Genomic DNA, 23,108 nt, shown 5'->3' with positions numbered 1-23,108 from the left:
CCACTCCCTTAGAGCTCAGGGTCTCAGTTTTCTTTTGGCCTTACTATGGACCTTAGGTTGGTCGCCCTGGTTGTCCGGGGAGCCTGGTAGGAATTTTTCCATTTGGCATTAGGCTTTTTGGTTTTTTCGCCTACCTCGTAGCAATCATCACGACTTTCGTGGTATTGGTGGGTAGGTTAGGCATTGGAATAATGTGTTGTGGTGTGTTGAAGGGCTAGGTGTGGCCATCGCCTATGCCTTCAATTTTTGGGTATTCCATTCAAGGAATCTGGCGGTCGTGTATTCTGTCCGATGCCTGCTTGGCGGGAGGCCATGGCACGACCCTCGGTGACATCAGGGAAGAGCTTATAGTTGGATTAGCATCAACAGGCTCCACCTACTGGTGAATAAACCCCCCTGTTTTAGACTCACCCCTCTCTGAGGGGGTGGAGTCAGCTGATGTAATCCAATGCCTAAGCCAATACCTTTTCACTTGCTGTAATCAAAAAAGTTGTGGCCTTTTCTTGCCCATTAACCTTATATCACGTGTCCTCATGTTTTCATTCCACTACGCGGGGATCGGGTCCTCGAACCACAATAAGCTGAGCCATAAAATACCACCATTTTTGCGGTACCCAGGAAGCAGTCAATGGCTCAGAATCAAGATTGTATCATCCATTTTTACTCCATCCTTCCTCCAGGGAGATCAGGAGGACACCATACCCATTTCTATCCTTATAACACTTCCGTGAGTTTAGCTAGGCTAAGAGAATATGACTCACTCAAACTTCATAGCTGGGTTGGCCCTTAAAATGGGTCTTCTTAGTCCCTAGCCCAACACTCCCAACCAACCTTCCCCAACCTGATGCTCTCCAGATGATTTGGGCTCCAAGTCCCATCATCCCTAATCGGCATGGCCAAAAATCACATGTGATGGTTGCTCTACTCCAAAACATCCAGAGGACATCCACTTGGGGAAAGAGACCCTAAACCATGGGTTGCCAACCTGGCATCCTCCATGAAATGGTTTAGTCCCAGGAAGTCTTATCACCTGATTACTGTCGGAAATCAAGCCTTTATCAGGAGAAACTGGCAACTCTCCCACGCACCCGGCTTGATCTCCTGTTGACCTCCCTGTCTGCATTCCCCAGCAAGATCCAGGCAGAGGTCAACAGGAGAAGAGAATGACTCTTTTGTCTCTTCTCATTGCTACCCTGCTACATTCCCAAGGAATTTATCATTGTTTATCAAGATTTCATAGCCAATCATTCAAATCATTATGGGATTGCACCCTTCTGTCATTTCCTACCCCCTGGTCTTTCACTTAGTTTTTTTCTTTTTAAATTTATGCTTTCATATACAATTAACATCATCAACTTAACGCTGATGAAGTGGTAGACTCTCAAAGAATTTGCACACTAGAATTTGCAAGCTAACTCTTGGCTGTGCAAATTTCCTAGGACAGCTGTCAATTTAATATAGCCTTTTACATTTGTTGATTTGGCTTTCCTTTTTTAAATAACATTTTATTGGCTGAAAGGCTTCTGCAGCATGAAAATCGACCACAGGTATCCTCTTGCTTTCTGTTATCAAATGCATGTGATGCAACAGGCTCATCTCAAGTTGGAATGAATGCTTATGGCTGACAAGACCTCTCCATACCTTTCTGCCTATGGCACTTGCAAGTTACCGTAAGTAAAACAAAACTAGTAGCCTGCTAGGCTATGGTGTGTTGTGTGTTGTGTGTGTAGAAAATTTTGTGCCCGTTACTAATCAAAGCTTGTTTTGAAAGAAAAACTGAAATAAATGCACCTTCTATTTCACTTGTTTTATTTTACTTATTTTTTAAAAGCACCTATATGCTACTTAATATTTCAAAAATCTCTAAGCTGAGCAACCAGTGCTTTTTTCTAAAAAAATGTTTAGGGGTACTCTCATTTTCCTACTCATATTGAAATACTGCCCCTAAATGAGGCCAAACTTAGATTGACAAAATGTTTAGGGGTATGTGTATCACTGTGCCCCCCCCCCAGAACAAAAGCATGGGGTGCAACTGTCTAAAAACAAGCAATATGTCATAAAACAAAAATCCTAGAAATCTAGAAACCACCAACATGGCAATATAAAAATGACACAAAAGCGTATAAGAACGAACGAAACAGAATTTCAAACATGTAAAACAGGGTGCAGTCTTATGGGTCAAGGAAAGCCTGGACAGAAAGGGAAGTCTTCACAAGATGTCTGAGGCTGCAGAAAATGCCTTATTCTGAGCCGCTGTCCTATGATATTCTTGTGGTACAGTGCCACAAGTAGAATTCCCCCAGATAATGCAAGTCTTGTTCCAATCACTCCCTGCGTGCAGGGCAACTTTGCCTGGAGGTATAGAGCAGGGGTCGGCAAGGTTTACCTCGCCTGGGCCGGTTCACTCCAGCGGAGATCCCTCTGCGGGCTGGATCGCATGTGCACATGAGCGCGCTCAGCTGCGATTTCTGGTGTCTGCGCAGACACGATTTTTGGCATCTGAGCATGCGCTGATGCGATTTCTAGCACCACAGAAGCAAGCCCCCACACCGCGCTGTGCCAGTTCAACGCAGCACACAAGGACTCGCAGAGAGGGTGGCTCAGTTTGGGGGCGGCTTGTGAGCCAGTTAAACGACCCCCATGGGCCACTTGTGGCCCATGGGCCTTAGGTTGTCTACCCCTGGTATAGAGGGTGGGAGAGAGGAGGAGTTATCTTTCCCCACCATGCTTTTGTGAGACACCGTCTCCTGAAATATTAAAAGAGGGAAGGAGGGACTAAGGCCTTTAAAGGTCTCACCTGTTAAGGTTGCTGCTCCCAGCCCCAGTGTCTCCTGATAAGGCTTTTAAAAATTATTATTAAGTACATTTCTGAGTGACTATCCACCATCCTGGCTGTGCTTCAACAGGGCAGGTGAAACATATTGATAATTTCCATGTGAAAATGCAACAATGGCATATATCCAGACCTTTCAATGGAAAAGCATCTGCTTTGCATGCAGAAGTTCCTAGGTTCAACCCATGACATCTCCAGGTAGGACCGGGAGAGACCTTTATCTGAAATCCTGGAGAGCTGCTTTGAGTCGACACGGACTGGAACAAGCTAGCTGGAACAAAAGTCTTGCTCGATATGAGGCAACTTTCTATATTCTTAATTTTATATGTCTCTCTGTGTGTGTCTCTCTGTGTGTATTAGTATATGCAAGTTCTATTTGTCGTCTTCTCTTTTTTGGCACGCGGGTGGCACTGTGGGTTAAACCACAGAGCCTAGGACTTGCCAATCAGAAGGTTGGTGGTTCGAATCCCTGCAATGGGGTGAGCTCCCATTGCTTGGTCCCTGCTCCTGCCAACCTAGCAGTTCGAAAGCATGTCAAAGTGCAAGTAGATAAATAGGTACCGCTCTGGCAGGAAGGTAAATGGCATTTCTGTGCACTGCTCTGGTTCGCCAGAAGCGGCTTAGTCATGCTGGCCACATGACCCAGAAGCTGTACACCGGCTCCCTCGGCCAATAAAGCGAGATGAGTGCTGCAACCCCAGAGTTGGCCAAGACTGGACCTAACGGTCAGGGGTCCCTTTACCCTTTACCTTTTTGGCAATGAGGAAGTGGGTCACCCTATTTGGGGGGGGGGGCTTGTATTTGGTCACCTGGGGCTATTGCTCAGCCCAAGACATTTTGCAGCTTGAGGCAAAGGACAAAATCTCACCCATTCCACATAGACTGGACTGGCTGCAGAATACTACTTCAGTACTAGCACTGGGGCACTATACTGCCCCTGAGGGAGACCAGCAGACTAGTTATAAAGGTGGAATAGGTGGTGCACGAGACACAGCTCTCTTCTCCAACAGAAGGGTATGGCCAAGGAGCTAAAACCTGAGGCAGTCGCCTCACTCTGCCTGATGGTAGGGCTGGCCCTGCCTGGGTTTGCACTGGGAGTCCAAGCAAGCAAGTCCAGACACCCCCATTTCAGCTGCCCTGCTTTCTTGAGCAGGGGCAGGAGAAATGGTTACATATTTTTTGAGAGAACGACATGATGAACTATTTCAGTGCTCCTTGGCTTTCCCCGGCAGCTTGAACCTGACATATCCTTAAACCTACACTCATTAGAGCCGACAGCAACCAGCATTTGCTCAAACAATTCATAGATGTGATGGAACTGTTTCAACGAGGCAGCAAGGTGCAGGGCTCTGGAGCATTTGAATGTAGCAGAGGCTTACAGATATAGAGATAAGGTCACTAATTTTTACAGTTCTATTTAATTTCAGTTTGCTCATTCTGTTATCCCAAGGGCTGCGGTTAATAATCAGGATCTACGCCACATACGTTTGTGGTATAATTAAACTTGCTGCTTAATTAGAAAACTAGGCTAGGGCTAAACAAAGGGGAATCAATAATGTATCTAACGGGGAAAGAGAGCAAGAGAGAGAGAAACTGTTGGGGTGGCATCAAAATTAGCTCAGAGCTAATGGTACATATCTAGCAGGACTTCTGAATTAATCATGGGGCACTGAGAAGCAAAGCTCCACCTGTGTCAAGGCCAGCTTTTGCATCTTGTAAGCTATTGGGTTACAGTGACCACCTCTGATGGATGCAGCTGCTGAGGAAACTGGTTAGAACCAGTTAGAAGGGAAGGACTCCTCAAGAATTAGGCAGGTGTCATTGTGTTGCCTCCTGGCAACCAGTGGCGGCCAGTGCTCATTAGGACTGGTAGGGGAGAAAGCAGGGAAGCCACAGGAAGGTGGAGCTGGAACCAATGACAGGAAGAGCCAACTAATTCCAGCTTTCCCCACTCCATCCTCTTCCCTGATGGATTATACAAGGGCAACACCTCAGTGCCATCTGCGCTATACACTTAAAGCAGTGTCCTAACATTTGAAACAGTCATGGCTTCCCCCTAAGAATCCTGGGAGCTGTGGTTTATTAAGGGTGCTGAGCGTTTGTTAGGAGACACACACACACACACACGCCATTCCCCTCACAGAACCACAGTTCCCAACCTCTAGGAACCCTAGGAAATGTAGCTCTATGAAGGGAATAGGGATTTCCTAAGCACTCTCAGCAACCTTAGCCAACTACAACCCCCAAGGTTCTTTGGGGAAAGCCATGGCTGTTCAAAGTGTTATGACCCTGCTTTAAATGTATAAAGGTAAAGGAACCCCTGACCATTCTCCTGCCAACCTAGCAGTTCGAAAGCAGGTCAAAGTGCAAGTAGATAAATAGGTACCGCTCCAGCGGGAAGGTAAACAGCATTTCCGTGCGCTGCTCTGGTTCGCCAGAAGCTGCATAGTCATGCTGGCCACATGACCCGGAAGCTGTACGCTGGCTTCCTTCTGCCAATAAAGCGAGATGAGCGCCGCAACCCCATAGTCAATCACGACTGGACCTAATGGTCAGGGGTCCCTTTACCTTACCCCTGACCATTAGGTCCAGTCGCGGACGACTCTGGGGTTGCAGCGCTCATCTCACTCTATAGGCCAAGGGAGACGGCATTTGTCCACAGACAGTTTTTGGGTCATGTGGCCAGCATGACTAAGCTGCTTTTGGCAAACCAGAGCAGTACACAGAAACACTGTTTACCTTCCCACCAGAGCAGTTTACCTATTTCTCTACTTGCACTTTGATGTGCTTTTGAACTGCTAGGTTGGCAGGAGCAGGGACCAAGCAACGGGAGCTCACCCCGTCGCGGGGATTCAAACCACCGACCTTCCGATCGGCAAGTTCTAGGCTCTGTGGTTTAACCCACAGCGCCACCCGCGTCCCTCAGCAACCTTAGCCAACTACAACCCCCAAGGTTCTTTGGGGAAAGCCATGGCTGTTCAAAGTGTTATGACCCTGCTTTAAATGTATAAAGGTAAAGGAACCCCTGACCATTCTCCTGCCAACCTAGCAGTTCGAAAGCAGGTCAACGTGCAAGTAAATAAATAGGTACCGCTCCAGCGGGAAGGTAAACAGCATTTCCGTGCGCTGCTCTGGTTCGCCAGAAGCTGCATAGTCATGCTGGCCACATGACCCGGAAGCTGTGCGCTGGCTTCCTTCTGCCAATAAAGCGAGATGAGCGCCGCAACCCCATAGTCAATCACGACTGGACCTAATGGTCAGGGGTCCCTTTGCCTTTACCTTACCCCAGTGGTGTACCGTGGGTTGTCAGCACCCGGGGCAAGGCAAGTAATTTGCGCCCCCTAACCCGTGGATTTTAGCACTCTAGTTAGGGGCAGAGAGCTGCGAGTGCGAGCGCACCCCCCCGATGTTGCACCCGGTGTGGCCGCCCCCCTGCACCCCCCACGCTACGCCACTGCCTTACCCCTGACCATTAGGTCCAGTCGTGAACGACTCTGGGGTTGCGGCACCCATCTCACTCTATAGGCCAAGGGAGCCGGCGTTTGTCCACAGACATTTTTCGGGTCATGTGGCCAACATGACTAAGCCACTTCTGGCAAACCAGAGCAGTGCACAGAAACTCTGTTTACCTTCCCGCTGGAGTGGTACCTATTTATCTACTTGCACTTTGATGTGCTTTCGAACTGCTAGGTTGGCAGGAGCAGGGACTGAGCAACGGGAGCTCACCCCGTTGCGGGGATTCGAACCGGCCACCTTCTGATCGGCAAGCCCTAGGCTCTGTGGTTTAGACCGCAGTGCCACCCGCTTCCCTTTTGCTTTAAATGTATAGTGCAGATGAAAGCTGACAGCCAGTGCCTGGGGTGGCTGCAAGTAAGCCCTGTGCCAGCTTCAGTTTTCTGTGGATTCCTAGGTAAAGTGGGCCTCCTTTGCAAATAGGTTGCATTTGAGGAAGAGCCATAGCTCAGCAGTAGAGCATTTGCCCTGCATGCAGGAGGTCCCAGGTTCAAATCCCCGCCAGCTCCAGGTACGTCTGGGAATATCCCCTGCCCAGGACCTTGGAGAACTGATGCCTGCTAGTGTGGACAGTACTGACCTAGACATGCCAATGGCCACACTCAGAATAAGGTAGTTTCCTTTCTTCCTAAGGCACATATCCTTGCCACGCTCACCATTGCCCATTAAGTGCTCTCTGGGCTGGATCAGCCCAGGCAAATGGAAGCTGCTTCCTCGTCTCATTGCTGCTTGTCACTGCTTGCAAACTTGGAGTAGGCAGGTGGAGAAGGAGCTAAAGCAAGGTATGCTTTAGTGCAGTGGTGTCCAATTTTTTTTCAAAGAGGGCCAGATTTGATGAAGCGAAGAGTCGTGGGGGCCGACCAAAGTTGTTGACCTTTCTTTAGGACTGAAGTTGATCAGCTTTTTTTAGGGTTGGAGTTGTTGAACTTCTTTTGGGATTGAGGTTCTTAAGGGTTTTTTTTTTAGGATTTTACCCAAGGGAATAAACTGCCACAGGGGCCAGATTAAACTGACCAGCGGGCTGGATTAGGCCCCCGAAACGGACTTTGGACATGCCTGCTTTAGTGCAAGAGCCACATTCCTTTCCGGATGGGGCCACATGCCAGTGGTGGGTGAAACTAGAGACAAAAATATGCAGAGCAACAAAGGCACTCTGCAGCAGGGTAATTTCTAAACCAACCACCCCTCTTTATCCTCAGTCCAGACAAGTAAGAGGAGTTATTGGAGTTCAATGGCACCTCCCAGCCAGACAAAAAACACTATGGGGAGCAGGACTGCTGAGGCCTGTGGCCTGTGGGGGGGGGGGTTGAAATATTCTTTTGCTAGAGTTCCAACAGGCAGACTTAGAGGCCCATTGGGCTGTATTCTGTCCCAGGGCCTGTGGTTCAAACTACTGCTACTACTACTACTACTGCTGCTGCTGCTGCTGCTGCTGCTGCTGCTGCTGCTACTATATTATTTATACCCTGCCCATCTGGCTGGGTTTCCCTGTCCCTGAGCCAAAGCAAATAGAAGGATGGCCAAAGAGATCAGAGATCAGCAGGGAATCCTCTGCTTGTGCATAGGAGCCAACTTCTGTGGCAGGCATAGGCAACCTTTGGCCCTCCAGATGTTTTAGACTACAATTCCCACCATCTCTGACCACTGGTCCTGTTAGCTAGGGATCATGGGAGTTGTTGGCCAAAACATCTGGAGGGCCGAAGGTTGCCTATGCCTCTTCTATGGGCTGAGGTCCCTTTGACACCCCCCTAAAATATTTGAGGGGCCAGCCCCATCCAAAGTTGATAGGTATTGTAATTCAAATGCCGTGCATGTGTGCTGCATCTTGTGATTATGTGGGGCAGGGCTTACCCCCCCTCCATATTTTATTCAATTTGGCATCCTTGTGCTGAAACATGGGCCTTGGCAAATGCACAGCAATGTCAGCCCCTGAATTTAATCCTCCACTAGCCTTGACAGCAATGTTCACCAACCCGGAGTCTTCCAGATATTGTGGACTACAACCAGGGCTGCCATATTTCAAAAAGTGAAAATTCAGACGTAGGGCAACCCTAATACAACTCCAATCAGCCCCAGCCAGCTTCATGGTGTGATGCTAAGGCTGATGGAAGTTGTAGCCTGCAACAGCCATGCTAGCTGGGCTGCCTTGCAATTTAAGCATGCTATCTGCTCAGACAGCATCTTAAAAAGTAGAGACATCACCTTGCCAACAAAGGTCCGTATAGTTAAAGCTATGGTTTTCCCAGTAGTGATGTATGGAAGTGAGAGCTGGACCATAAAGAAGGCTGATCGCCAAAGAATTGATGCTTTTGAATTATGGTGCTGGAGGAGACTCTTGAGAGTCCCATGGACTGCAAGAAGATCAAACCTATCCATTCTTAAGGAAATCAGTCCTGAGTGCTCACTGGAAGGACAGATCATGAAGCTGAGGCTCCAATACTTTGGCCACCTCATGAGATGAGAAGACTCCCTGGAAAAGACCCTGAAGTTGGGAAAGATGGAGAAGGGGACGACAGAGGATGAGATGGTTGAATAGTGTTCTTGAAGCTACCAGCATGAGTTTGACCAAACTGCGGGAGGCAGTGGAGGACAGGAGTGCCTGGCTTGCTCTGGTCCATGGGGTCATGAAGGGTCGGACACAACTAAACGACTAAACAACAACAATCTGCTCAGATTTTGACATGTTGCCTTTTTCTTCCTGGCTACCTGCAGCTGGAGTGATCTCTCCAGAAAGATTGGCGAGCGTGCTTTATTTAACTTTTTCTCCCTCCACTTAATAAGGCACTTTATTTAAACTTTCAGCTGTGCTTGGGAAATCCCCAAAGGTGTTTTTTTGGGGGGGATTATTATTAGAAATTAATTAAGTATTCTTTTCAGTCCTGCCTATGGAGAGCAGTTTAGCAGTGTCACATTCCTTGGACTGCATTAAGACATTTACCGATTGTTATTATGATGACGACAGGGGAGGAAGGACATCTCCTTTGGAGGATAGTGGAAGGATATAAATATGACTTTATTTTGAAAGCCACTTAATGAAGGAAGTCCTTAAATGGTGTCAACGTTAAACACAGTTTGCCATATTGGTCAAAGAAGAGATACATGAAAAATGTGACACTGTGGTATAAGTTAGTTTATCAATACATGTGCAAGGCAGACATGGAGAAAACCCCATTAAAAATTAGCATAGTTAAAGGGCCTTTAAGCCACATCCATGCTACATATTTAAGGCACCCTTATGTCCCTACCCCACATTTGCATACTGGACTCCTTCAATCTGCAGAACTGGCACTCACAGCTGCAGAGGGCCTTCTCGGCAGTGGTGCCCTCCCTGTGGAACGCCCTCCCATCAGATGTCAAGGAGATAAAGAACTACACAACTTTTAGAAGACATATGAAGGCAGCCCTGTATCTGGAAGTTTTTAATGTACAGTGGTACCTCGGGTTAAGAACTTAATTCCTTCTGGAGGTCTGTTCTTAACCTGAAACTGTTCTTAACCTGAGTACCACTTCAGCTAATGGGGCCTCCTGCTGCCGCGTGATTTCTGTTCTCATCCTGAAGCAAAGTTCTTAACCCGAGGTACGAGTCTGTAACCTGAAGTGTCTGTATCCTGAGATACCCCTGTACATTATTTTACTAGGGTTTTATATGTGCTGTAAGCTCCCAGAGTGGCTGGGGAAACCTAGTCAAAAGTGTGGGGGTATTATATTATTATTATTATTGTTGTTGTTGTTGTTGTTGTTGAATAGGACGTCCCTATATTCATCGGATAAATGTTCTGCAATGCTGTTTTAACATCAGGCAGCAACTGCTAGAATTTTTTTTTGTTTAGACCAGTGGTTCCCAATAAGCTAAGTACTGCAGACCCCCTGTTTTTCAAAAGCCAAGCTGTGGACCCCCTACTTTTGAAAAAAAATATGATATGTCTATGGTGGTTTTTGTTATGTGAATAGTGCTGTGGACTCCCTGGGTGTGTTATATGGACACCCTGGGTTTCCTTGGACCACCAATTGGGAACCATCGGTTTAGACAATTCTACCCAAACATGTAGACTGCTGAAATATGTTCTAATCTGCTGGTTTTATTTTTTATGTTTTAAATACTGATAATATTAAGGGAAGCGGCTGGCACTGGGTTAAACCACAGAGCCTAGGACTTGCCGATCAGAAGGTCAGTGGTTCGAATCCCTACGACGGGGTGAGCTCCCGTTGCTCGGTCCCTGCTCCTGCCAACCTAGCAGTCTGAAAGCACGTCAAAGTGCAAGTACCGTAGATAAATAGGAACCGCTCTGGTGGGAAGGTAAACAGTCTTTTCATGCGCTGCTCTGGTTCACCAGAAGCAGCTTAGTCATGCTGGTCGCATGACCCGGAAGCTGTACACCAGCTCCCTCGGCCAATAAAGCGAGATGAGCACTGCAACCCCAGAGTCGTCCATGACTGGATGTAATGGTCAGGGGCCCCTTTACCTTTACTGATAATATTATTGTTTTATTCTCTTGGGGGTGCTTTTTTAAACAATCAAGCAGATTTTTTTAAAAAAACAAATCATTAAGATAAAAGTCACTTTAGCAGTTATGGCTTACCCCCAAATAAATCTGGGTGATATAGTTGATTGAGGATGCTGACCCTATTCCCTCTAGAGAGCTACAATTCTCAGAGCAGATTAATGACCAATCCCTCTTCCCGGGGAACTTTATGAATTGTAGCTCTCTGAGAATGAATAAGGATCTCTTAACAATGCTCAGCATTCTTACCAAAATACAGCTCCCAGGATTTCTTTTGTGGGAAGCCATGATTCCGAAAGTAGTGTTGGAGTGCTTTCAATGCATAATGTGGATATAGCCTTACTTTAAAGCAAAAAGCCAAAGTTGGCTTGAATAAAGATCCTGGCTATATATGGTAGTTCTTTCGTTATATTTCTTTTCTCAGAAGTACAATTAAAGATGAGTCATTTGATCCTCCCAACCTCCAGCCCACATATGTCTCAGGGTTAGATACAAATGTTTTTTAAAAGGAATCTGACCAAATTGAAACTGACAAGGCTCTCCTGCTATCTTGTCAGTTTCAGTGGAGAAGCAGACCATCATCCCAAGCCAGCCAGCTGCCCAGCATCACCCTTCCCTCAGCCAATCAGACGAGATAAAAGAGCTTCTTATATATGCCACCAATGTGTACAGCAGAACCGAGAGTTTCTCATTCCTTCATTTCCTTCTGTTCCAGCAGTTTTTCAGAAGTTAAAAAAAAATAAAAAATCAGCATTTTTGATAAAGGCTGCTATTCAGCCAGGTTTTCCTGGACACCATTTTCTATGGATGAATCCTGGATATGTCCAGGAAATTCTGGATGTATGGCAGCCCTAACTGAGGGGACAGGAGAATTACACTCTCCAGGCCTACATTCAGGTTAGCTTCCCACAACCCTCACCTGGTCTTGGCAGACAGGAGAGAAGAGCAAAAGAACAAAAAAAAGAGCCCTACTGGTTCAGAGCTAATTCCTATCTAGTTCAGCATTCTGTTTCCCACTGCAGCCAACCAGATCCTTTGAGGAACCCTATAGGCAGGACATGGGTGCAATAGCCCCTTCCTGCTGTTATTTCCTAGCATCTGGTAGTAGGAGACATGCTGCCTTTCATATTAGTTATCATTTGAGAAGACTGAATTTCCAAATGGCGACACACACAGGTAAGTTACCAGTAGACATCTGGTTCAGGTTTCCATTGTCCTATAACCTGACCTTTCTAATTGCTTAGCTAGTTGGACATCATCTGCTAGCTTCAAGGATGGCCAAATTAGAGCCACCCAGATATTGTTGGACTACAACTCCCATCATCTCTGGTCATTGGCCATGCTGGTTGGGGCTGATGGGAGCTGGAGCCTAATAATATGAGGAGGGCATCATCTAGGCCAGTGTTTCCCAACCTTTGGTCTACAGCTCTTTTTGGACTACAACTCCCATCATCCCTAGCGATCAAGATCAGTGGTCAGGGGTGATGGGAATTGTAGTCTGAAAACAGCTAGAGACCTAAGGTTGGGAAACATTGATCTAGGCTACCTTTACACTAACACTTAGACAAACCTTTAGGAGCTTTCCAATGTGAGTAAAGAAAACAGAATCATGTCCACTAATAAAAGTGTACTTACTTTTTTGGTCTGTAGTCAGGAATAGACCTGTCCAGTGAAATCCGATCACTTAGCTGGGCATTATAACCATATTCTTCATACTTTGTTTCAGATTCATGACTATCGTCTCTCAGGGTAGCAGCCATTCCCCCTTGGCCCAAGCCTCCAGGGCCTTCAACTAATCCCATTGGCTTGGCTAGACCTGCAGAGAAGATATAGGCAATCATTAGATGCATCTTAGTTAACACGGATCCCAGTAGTTCCTAAACATCTTGGCAGATTTTTCGTTTTAATCTTCTGAATGAAGATTTAACTCTTTTCTCACTTTTATACCTGGGGGAAAGGGTTATTCCCCATCCCTCTTTGAACATCTTTTCAGTCAGCCTATGCCATAAAACACTCAAAATTTACAGGATAAAGATGTGGTAAGAAAATAAATATTATATTAGTAATTCACAGATCTGGGTAAAGTTTCTGAAAACCCCGTAAAAGTACTTCAGGGTTGGATTCTGTGTAGTGTTTTACAGACATGAGTGAGTGACCCTGCACTTTGGTGGAACCACAGTACATCAAGATTTCTTCTCACCCCCTTTCAGAAGATACATATGAAGTGAAATATGTGGCAAAATGTGCATGCACAGTGCTTTATGCTCTGCAGTTTTTAAAACGAAGATAACCCAAAAGAATGTGGCTGCAGTGAACATGATCCAATGAAATCTAATGGCATGCTTTCTTTAAGATAGGCCCAAAAGGATTCATGAAATGACTTATTGTTATATAACAGGGAAGGGGAAAACTTTGGGTCTCACAGACCAGATCCTTATCTCTCCCTAGCCCCCATGGGTCTATCTGGACAGGTAGGTGGGTGAAATAAACTCAGTGGAGAGGTTATCTTGTGTTTATTTCAACTCATAGTATAAACAGTCAATCATCCTGTAGGAGTGAGTCAGTGATGCCCCGCCCAGATCCCAGGCTATATATACTTTATTGACACCATCAGTCATACCTGAGAGGCTAATTCAAACTCCCCTCTTGGAGCCGGATTGGACAGTTCCTACGGGCCAATCAAATTACTACATTCTAAAATCCTACCTGCCTATTGTTCTGTGATCCACGCTCAAGACATAACAATGGGACAATCTCTCTCTCAATATTATGCGAGATGATTGACAGTTGTTGTCCCATCCACCCATCTGGGTCTCTTGTGCAGTGCTTCCCAAGTGCCCAGCAGCCAGCTGCTCAGAATCTGCAGCACAGGACTCTGCCAGCTCTGTGCTAGACAGTGCCAAGCACAGGACTGGCAAAACTACTGTCTGCAGGGATCGGCTGCATGATTTAGTTCCCCACATGGAACTTAGCTTTGCTGCCAAAGCAGCTCTGCCTAATGTCACATATGGTGGTTTGTGGTTTGGTGGTGGAAATGGCCACACAGACCATACTGGGATCTAAACTGGTCCAAAGTTGACCCTCAGGCTGGATGCCCCCCCCTCCATATGATAATCATTTCCTGTATACGTTTAATGATTCCACCTACCCTAGAAACTTCAGGTTTTTTTACACGTCCACCATACATGCATACAATCTGCTCTGTTTTCCTCACATTTCTAGCATGCATCACAACTACTTAGCAAACATCTGTCAGGTTTTCTATAATAATGTTTTAGGGATTTGTTGTGATTCTGTCCCCTTCATTTGAAGATCAATTTTTCATGATTTTGATTGTTACTGCTGTTCTTTTGTCATTTTTATCATAGGCTTCTAGTAAACTTTTTGATGATGCTTTGAGTACCTTTGATGGAAAAGTGACTCATAAATTGTAACATTAAATAGGAGGGAAACGAGACTGTCATATTTCTGCTTTGATTTACATTTGGAGCTATTGGCATGTGCCATTACGCAAAACAGAGAAATCCATTTTTATTTTATTTTTTGCATGTGAACAAATGGGATTTTAAAAGGTTTTGTAGGCAGATGATTTGCTATTGTTTACTAGTAGGCCCACGTCTTCTAGATCAGATCCAATAAAATTAAACATTAGTGTTGGTACATTTTCTGGCAATTTCCGACTCATTCGGGGGTGAGGAGCCTCTGGCTTGGAAGCCATATTAGTTCCACTAGGCCTCCCCATTTGGTCTGTGAGACCATTTCAGTCAAGCCTGAACTGCCTGCTCTACCACTGACATTGTACGTCCTGGTTCCTAGTTGTTCAAGAACAATAACTCAAATGAGGATGTTTCCAAAGGCACTAACACTTACATCAGTGCAATACCTATGTGAATAGCTGGCTGGAGGGACAGCAGGTAACAGAGTTGATCCAAGGCACAGAAACACAAAGGCATGGCAGGTGATCTAGCTTATATGTTCATCCAACATGGCCACACCCCTTGGTATCCTATTTAAATGGTTCAGGGATGGGCTCAACTTAGTGCAGCAAGTGCACTCCTTAGCCAAGCATTAGATTGCTATAGAAGGTGAATTCCGCTCCACCTTTTCACACCTCTTTTGGCACCTCTGGGGCTTAGGTGACAGGGGAGGTGTCATTGCTCTCTGCAAGGCAGGCATGGCAGGTAGAACACCTGGAGAAGCAGGGGTGGGCAGTGCAATAGGCACCATGGAAATATCCGATATAGGTTCGAGTGGCTGTGGGGAGGGAGGAAGGGCTTGTGGCTCTCAAAGCAGGGATGGCTGAGGTGAAAAAGCACCACAGGCTTAGACCCTCCTGAAGATCTACACCCAACTGGAGTCTTCCCCCAGGTCTCTAGAAAACAATCCATCTATATCATCCTTCCTCTGCCAGCTGTTTGCCCATGACTGCAAAGCTCTTTTCAAAGTAGTGTTTTCAAAAACAGCATTTTGAGTCAGGCTCTTGAAGATGACTTCAGAAACCACTTCCAAAATAGGGTCTGGGGGCTGCTGGGGGCAAATAAAAGGGTCACCTGGTATGATTGTGGCCTCAGGTGATTGCCAGGTGGGTGGTTCCACTCTTCTGTCAAACCTGGCTTGGGAGTGGTGGGAGGAGGTATCAATCTGGCTTGCTGGTTCCCCTGACCTTGGATTAATTGATTAAACACCAAATGTTCTTTCTGAGCCAGGACAAGCCTGATAAGCTGGACAGGAGGAGGGTGGGGAGGGAACATCTCCTGAAACTTTAGACCTCCTTGTTCAAGATTTTCTTGCCTTCCTCTGCAGTACAATCCACACACAAACCTCTTTTCTCGCCTCCTCACTATCCTGAGCTTAATACTATCATTTCTATTTTCTTCCCCTGGCTGGAAAAAAATAGGCATTCTCTCTCTCTCTCATTTAAAAAAAATGCAGCCATACTCGTGACGCACATTCTGGTTTCCTTGCATTACTTTCCTCATTTCTAGGAAATTGCCACTAGCCAGCCCTAATCCACTTGAACTGCACTGAAATGGCCTCTTTCCCTATGAAACATTGGAGCTTGCTTACAGCATCCATAATCAACTAGCCGGGGTTGTCGAGCGGGCACAAGCACCAGCCAGGCGCTTCTGTATTCTGTAACCAACACCAAAAGTGAGCATTACCGACGGGTGAAGAACAATTAAAAAGAGATTTGATGCTTTCTCTTTCTCTTGCCCGCTGCCGCCGCCACGACACAATTCAGAAAAGCCGCTAAACGTGAAGCTGTTGCCAGCAGTGATTCTGCATCACGGTGCTTTTAATTCAGCACACATTGCGAGGGAGTGCACAATATGCTTAGAAGAAAGGGGAACCTTTTCTCTGATAAGGACCACATTCTCTCTGGGGTGATCTATGGGGGGGGCACTTGCTGGTGGGCCTGAACCCAGTAGTGGATGGGACCAAATTTTGAAGTGGATGCACTGGAGCACTGAATGCTTTTTTAAATGCCCTCCCATGAAAATAGGGACACCCCATTCCATAATGATAATTTTACTATTTATACCCCACACATCTTACTGGGTTGCCCCAGGCACTACGGGTAGCTTCCAACATATATAAAAACATAATAAAACATTGAACATTAAAAAAAACCTTCCCTATACAGGATTGCCTTCATACAGCTCGGGAGTCGAATAACTTCATAACCTCCAACATTTCTCCAATGAAAATAGGGACGTCCTAAGGAAAAGTGGGACATTCTGGGATCAAATCAGAAACTGGGACGGCTTCTCTAAATCAGGGACATCCCTGGAAAACAGTGACATTTGGAGGGTGTGTTCTTATGCCATGTCATACCATTTGTCCATCCAACTTAGAACTGGAGGTGGGGAACCTTCAAGCTGCAGGCCAGATTTGGCACAGCACAGGTCCTAATCTGGCCCGCAAGGCTGTTTTCCCCCAAACCATACCCACCTGTCTGACCTCTGATGTCCTATGTGGGGCATAGTATAAGAAGTGGCTGGAACACACAAGCCCAGCCAGTTTCTGCAGAAACCACTTATTCCCCAGTGTTTGGGAAGCTTTCTGCAGTGCTTCCCAAATGCTTGATAGACGGGCTGTTGTCACTTAAAAACAATATTAGTGCTGTAGTATGTGTCTCCTCCCCAGGCGAAATGCTGGATGCATTTTGAGATCAAAGAGAAGAAATGAAAAGCAGTATTAATAATAGCAGCAAAAGTTATTGGGGTGGGGGTGTCGCACACTTTGCAGGTGCACTGCTTCACTGATCAAGACTTGCATGTTCAATTAGATTCACAGAATCATAGAGTTCTCCAGTGTTTCAGAGAAGGGGGTCATAGAATCCTTGAATGGCAGAATTGTAGAGTCAGAAGGTACCATAAGGGTCATCTAGCACAGAATCACAGCTTGTGCTGGGCCCGGGGGTAACTCGTGAAACACAGTCCAGAATCAGAAGGTTCCACTAGGAGTCAGTCCAACAGGGCCAAGGCAAGACATGAGGCAGGAAACCAGGCAAGGACAGGTACAGGATCTCAGGCAGGATCTGGCAAACAGCAATGTTGCTCCCGCAACCTGGGGCGGGGTCCAACAGCCTTTTATCTTTGTCAGGGTAGCGGTCGGTCCTGATCCCCCAGCGACTCACCTCCCTGTTTCGCCCAAATGCGAGCACTCCTCCTGCGAGTACTCAGGTCTCTCCTTCTCTCAGACTTTAGTCTCTGCAGCTCAGGAGTCATTGGTGGGTTACTAGACCCAGGGGTTGCCTCAGCCTCCCCTGACCAAACCGGTAGTGGAGCAGCTGTAAGTGATTGCCGAGCTGAAGGCAACGAGGTAATCCCCGCATCTGGAGCCAGGGCAGGCTCAGGCCCCTGACTCGGCCAAGCTGGTGTTTGTTGCAGGGGAACCTGTGCAGACTGGGACTCTTCAGGATCAGACCTCAGACTTGGGTCAGATGATGCCTGAGGCAAAGGATCCGGTGCAGACTGAGACTCCTCTGGTTCCGAGTCCGAGCCCGAGTCCCAGGCCATCAAACAGCTAAAGAATCCCTGATGGGTGGCTATCCAACCTCTCTTTAGAAACCTCCAATGAAAGTGATTCCACCATCTTTTGTAATCTACTGCCAAACAGCTCTTACCACCAGAAATGTCTTCCTATTGTTTAACAAGAATCCCCTTTCTTGTAATTTGTATTCATTGGTTCACATCCTACCCTGTGGAGCTGAAGGTGTCTCTCATATCACCTCTCAGTCGTCTCTTCTCCAGGCTGAACATACCCAACTCGCTGAACTGTTCCTTATAAGACTTGACTTCCATATCCTTGATCATCTTGGTCTCCATTCTCTATATCTCTCAAAGATGAGAGAGGACAAAATGTCCAGAATGTTCTGTTGTCTACAAAACAGTCACCCATAAATCAACTTATTTAATATGAACCACAGACAGAACAGAAATTGTTCCCCCCTTTGTAACAGAGCAAAAGTGTATATTTAACTGCAAAGAACTACATTGGTACCTCAGGTTCAGAACTTAATTTGTTCTGGAGGTCTGTACTTAAGCTGAAACTGTTCTTAACCTGAAGCACCACTTTAGCTAATGGGGCCTCCTGCTGCCACCGCGCTGCCGGAGCACGATTTCTGTTCTCATCCTGAAGCAAAGTTCTTAACCCGAGGTACTATTTCTGCGTTAGCGGAGTCTGTAACCTGAAGCATCTGTAACCCGAGGTACCACTGTATTCACAGAACAGCACTGGCTCTACCAAGAAGAGAACAAAGCTGAAGCACAATGAACACGGAGACTACAGAGGGTGAAAAGCAGCTTATCATTTTTCCTAATAGAGAAGAAGCTAGGTGGCCCACCTTAGCCGTACATAATTATAAGGATTGCATTTGGTTTACTGCAAAATCTGGTGTTTTAGCTGCCCACACTGCTAATCTGATCTTTCTTAAGGAAAATAACACCCACCGATCCAATCTGAACTCAAAACTGTTTTCATTGTTCATAGGCAAACTGGAAGCTGCCTTATTACTGAGTCAGACCACAGCTTCATGAGCTCAGTATAATCTACTCTGACTGGCAGAACCTCTACAGGGTTTCCAAGCCATATCTGGATACACCAGGGATTGAACCTGGGACCTGCTGCATGCAAGGCAGATATTCTACCACAGAACTATGGTCCTTTCCCTATGGTTCATCAGGCTGCCACTGTGATGCTGGATGTCTGAAGTTGTCAGGAAGAAGCATGGACACACTGATCAATAGCTAGCAAAAGCAAACCAACAAACATTGCAGTATTGAATCTTGCCGGCACAAAATCAAATGGACTTGCATATCTTTCAGTAGAGTTCGACTGGGCCTCCAGTCAAGAGTACTGGAGATGCTTAGAGTGTGTTCCTTTGCTAGCTGATCCACCAGGTTCTTAAATATGTTGTGAGTCGCTTGGAGACCTTCTGGAGCAAGAAGCAATTTAACAAGCTCTATTCTTCTTGTTGTTAGTGGCTGTTGTTGCCAATATTAATAAATAGTTAATAGTATTATCCTCCATATTTACTGTCCTAATCATTTTGATGAAGGGCATATTTGAACATAAATTTCCAAGTATAGATTTTTCTTTCCTGTTAAAAAAGGTACTTACTTGTCTGCTCTCCACGCAGTTCCTGGATCACCAAACCTATTCATAGGGTGGCACAGTTCTTGTGTGTGGAGGGGATTTGGGCTCAGTGCTAGTTCCAAACTGAACAAATGTACAATTCCAAATCTCACAATCACGTCTTTGCTTAATATTTAGGCTGAGTCATAAGCCGGAAGCATTTCCATCTTCATTTGTACGTTCAATATGACCTCCTCTTGTAAAATAGGTAGCAATCTTGAAGTTGAAATAACGTCATTTTGCCTGGATGCTGTTGAGTACAGTATATGTGCTTGCCAAAGGTTTTCATTTTGCATACTCTCAGTATTGGCATGCTGAGCCAGTAATGCATTCTGTGACCTTTTTTTCTCTTTCTTCTGTCTGAGGGACAAGAGAATTTTTTGGATGCTCTCCAAAGCAATAATTTTACGGAGCGTCTCTGTAGTTCTGGACCTCTTTTTTTTCTTCATTAAGCAGAGAGTTTGTGCAGGATTTATGAGCCTTGATGGTAGAAGTATATTACAGAGTCTTAGAAAATGAACAAAGTTCTACACTTGCCCTGCGACTGCAGAGAGAGTAGGACACTGGCCAGGGAATGGGGGGTTGCTAGGAGGCTGCACATCTCCCTGGAAGAAAGCAGCATGGCAATGGGGAGAGACCAACCTAGCTGCATCCATCAGACAGAGGTGGAAACAGAGTTGGAAACTGATGCTCCATATGCCAGTTGTGGTGGGGTTGCAAAGTTGAAAGGAATAAGACTGGCCTCTCTTCTCTTCTCTTTGGCACTCACTTGTAGCCGAGTAAGATTGTCTTCCATAAACACGGTTTTAACAATGAGTCTGTAAGTGACTGTGGAGGCCAATTCTGGATCCACACCTCCTTCCACAGTGGGGACATTGGTTCCCAGGTGGGAGCTGATCACAGTGTGGATTTGCCAAGTGTGCCTTCCTCTTAGCATGTTTCTCCCTTGCGTCCTGAGTTTGAGTGTCTTCAAAGCCCATGACACCTTTGGTAAAGGCTGTTCTCCAACTGGAGCACTCGCAGGCCAGTGTTTCCCAGTTGTCGGTGTTTATACTACATTTTTTAAAATTTGTCTTGAGACAGTCTTTTAACCTCTTTCGTTAACCACTAACATTACACTTTCCATTTTTAAGTTCGGAATAGAGTAGTTGCTTTGGAAGACGATCATCAGGCATCCGCACAACATGACCAGTCCAACGAAGTTGATGTTGAAGAATCATGGCTTCAACACTGGTGATCTTTGCTTCATCCAGCACACTGATATTAGTTCACCTGTCTTCCTAAGTGATGAGTAAGATTTTTTTGAGACACCATTGATGGAATCTTTCGAGAAGTTGGAGATGGCATTTGTAAATGGTCCATGTTTCACAAGCATAGAGTAAGGTTGGTAGTACAATAGCTTTGTAAACAAACATTTTGGTTTCCCTGCAAATGTCTCAGTCCTCGAACACTCTGCACTTCAATTGGGAGAAAGCCGCACTTGCAGAGCTCAGGTGATGCTAGATTTCGGCATCAATGTTGACCCTTGTGGAAAGATAAAAAAATTCCTTCCAGCAGCACCTTAAAGACCAACTAAGTTAGTTCTTGGTATGAGCTTTCGTGTGCATGCACACTTCTTCAGATACTTCTTCAGATGCTTGTGGAAAGATGACTGCCTAGGTAGGAGAAATGATCAACATTTTCCAACGTTACACCATTGAGTTGGATTTGTGGCACTGCAGAGGGGATATTTTGTACTTGTTGGTGCTGCACTTTGGTTTTTTGGATGTTGAGCAACAGGCCAAGCTTTTCATAAGCTTCTGCGAAGATACTTAGGATGGTTTCGAGGTCATCCTCTGAGCATGCACACACTACGTTGTCATCAGCATACTGAAGCTCTATGATGGAAGTTACGGTGACTTTACTCTTTTCTTTCAGCCTGCTCAGATTCAAGAGCTTTCCATCTGTTTGATATGTGATTCCTACTCCAGTGGGGAGTTTCCCTTCGACAAAGTGTAGGATCATGTCAATGAAAATAATGAATAGAGTTGGGGCAATAACACTGTTTAACACCTGATCCCACTGTGAATGGATCACTGAGAGCCATTGTTATCTGTGATTGTTGCTGTCATATTTTCATGGAGGAGCTGAATTATGGAGGAGCCTTTCAACCCTCAGCCAGAGGACTAAGACCAGAGGACCATGACTAGCAAAGCAAGGCCATCAGAAAGAGGAAGTTTGCCTGGGCTAAAACAACAGCAAACAGAAATGAAGAACTTAGGAGAAAATGAGTAAAATTCAAATCTATTTTGGGGGTGCTTTTTAAAATAATTGCATAAAGAAGGATGGAGTGGGCACATAGTTGAACGCATGAGAAACTGAAACAGATTGGAAATTGACTAATCCACCATCCCTGGAGCTGTACACATTTGTGGATTTCATCCCCCACTTTCATTACTGATCTTTCCAGTCTGAGGTTCAGCTCCTGACGTTTCCACATCAGCTTGCACTCCCTCCCCCCCATTTTACTGCACATTTCTCCAAATATATACATGCTTGTATGCCATTTTGCTGAATATACATATTTTTGCATAAAACTTCACTACTATAAGAAATTTTTGTATATTATTTTCACTAATGTATGCATTGTATGCTCACTTTCCACCAACGTAAGTATTTTTACACACCTTTTGGGGTTGGAGAACTTCATTGGAAAATTTGTAGCAGTGCAAATTTTGAAGGAAAGCTGTGCTTTGGTTCACATGTTGTTTGAGGCAGTGCAATTTAGTTAGCATTGGCATTAAAAGGTGAACCAAAATGAATTTGCCCCTCATCCTTATCCATCCCTATTCTGCACATGCTCAGAGACCTTTCCTATGACTCAGCTCAAAGGCAGTTTCTGGTTTGGAACTCTTACTCAAACTGTGTCCAAAGGTGAAACAGCACCCCCACACAATGGCATGTGTGTGTGTGTGTGTGTGCACAACACAGATGTTTGTGCATGCATTCTTGTTATATCCCGGTGGAACCAACAGAAACAATCGCTCCGCTCAGTCCGCTGTCTCTGTGGACAAAATTCATTACTATTTTTAATTGGAAATGATACAACATTTATGTGTACAGATCTCCAATATCAAAATGTAATTGCTTTTAAGCAATCCTCATTTGAAGCCTGCGGCCCCTAGAGATGAGGAGAAGGATTCTAATTACAAGAGATAATTTGGAAGAAGATAAACAAATATCAGAAGATCATGAAGGTCAACAACAGATAGACACAAAGGTAGGGGAGGTAGGATGAAAGTCTCCATTTGCAAAGGAGCTGGCAACACCTTATAGGTCATACTACCTTCATATCAAGGCTGGCACCAGAAACCAACTAAGGATTTGTGAGACCTTGGCATCGGGGAGCCAATTACACATCATTAAAAAAAGAGGAAACACATCACAGTTGCTTAGGTTAATGTTTATATATACAGTGGTACCTCAAGTTACAAACGCCTCAGGTTACAAACGCTTCAGGTTACAAACTCCGCTAACCTGGAAGAATTACCTCGAGTTGAGAACTTTGCCCCAGGATGAGAATGGAAATCGTGTGCCGGTGGCGCAGCAGCAACAAGAGGCCCCATTAGCGAAAGCATGTC

At 45.6% G+C, this 23,108-nt stretch overlaps 1 protein-coding gene across 1 annotated transcript in view; it reads right to left on the bottom strand.

Moving 5' to 3' along the window:
• Positions 1-23,108, bottom strand: part of GALNT9 (polypeptide N-acetylgalactosaminyltransferase 9) — a 199,451-nt gene that overhangs the window by 140,145 nt on the left and 36,198 nt on the right. Inside the window, exon 2 of the mRNA XM_083476454.1 lies at positions 12,484-12,664. Coding sequence (XP_083332580.1) covers positions 12,484-12,664 — 181 coding nt within the window. The remainder of the gene's footprint in view (positions 1-12,483; positions 12,665-23,108) is intronic.

This window comes from Podarcis liolepis, assembly GCF_965112155.1.
Source record: "Podarcis liolepis genome assembly, chromosome: 15".
Classification (NCBI taxonomy): domain Eukaryota; kingdom Metazoa; phylum Chordata; class Lepidosauria; order Squamata; family Lacertidae; genus Podarcis; species Podarcis liolepis.
Note: the sequence above shows the minus strand (reverse complement) of the source record. Positions and strands in the feature narration are given on the sequence as shown.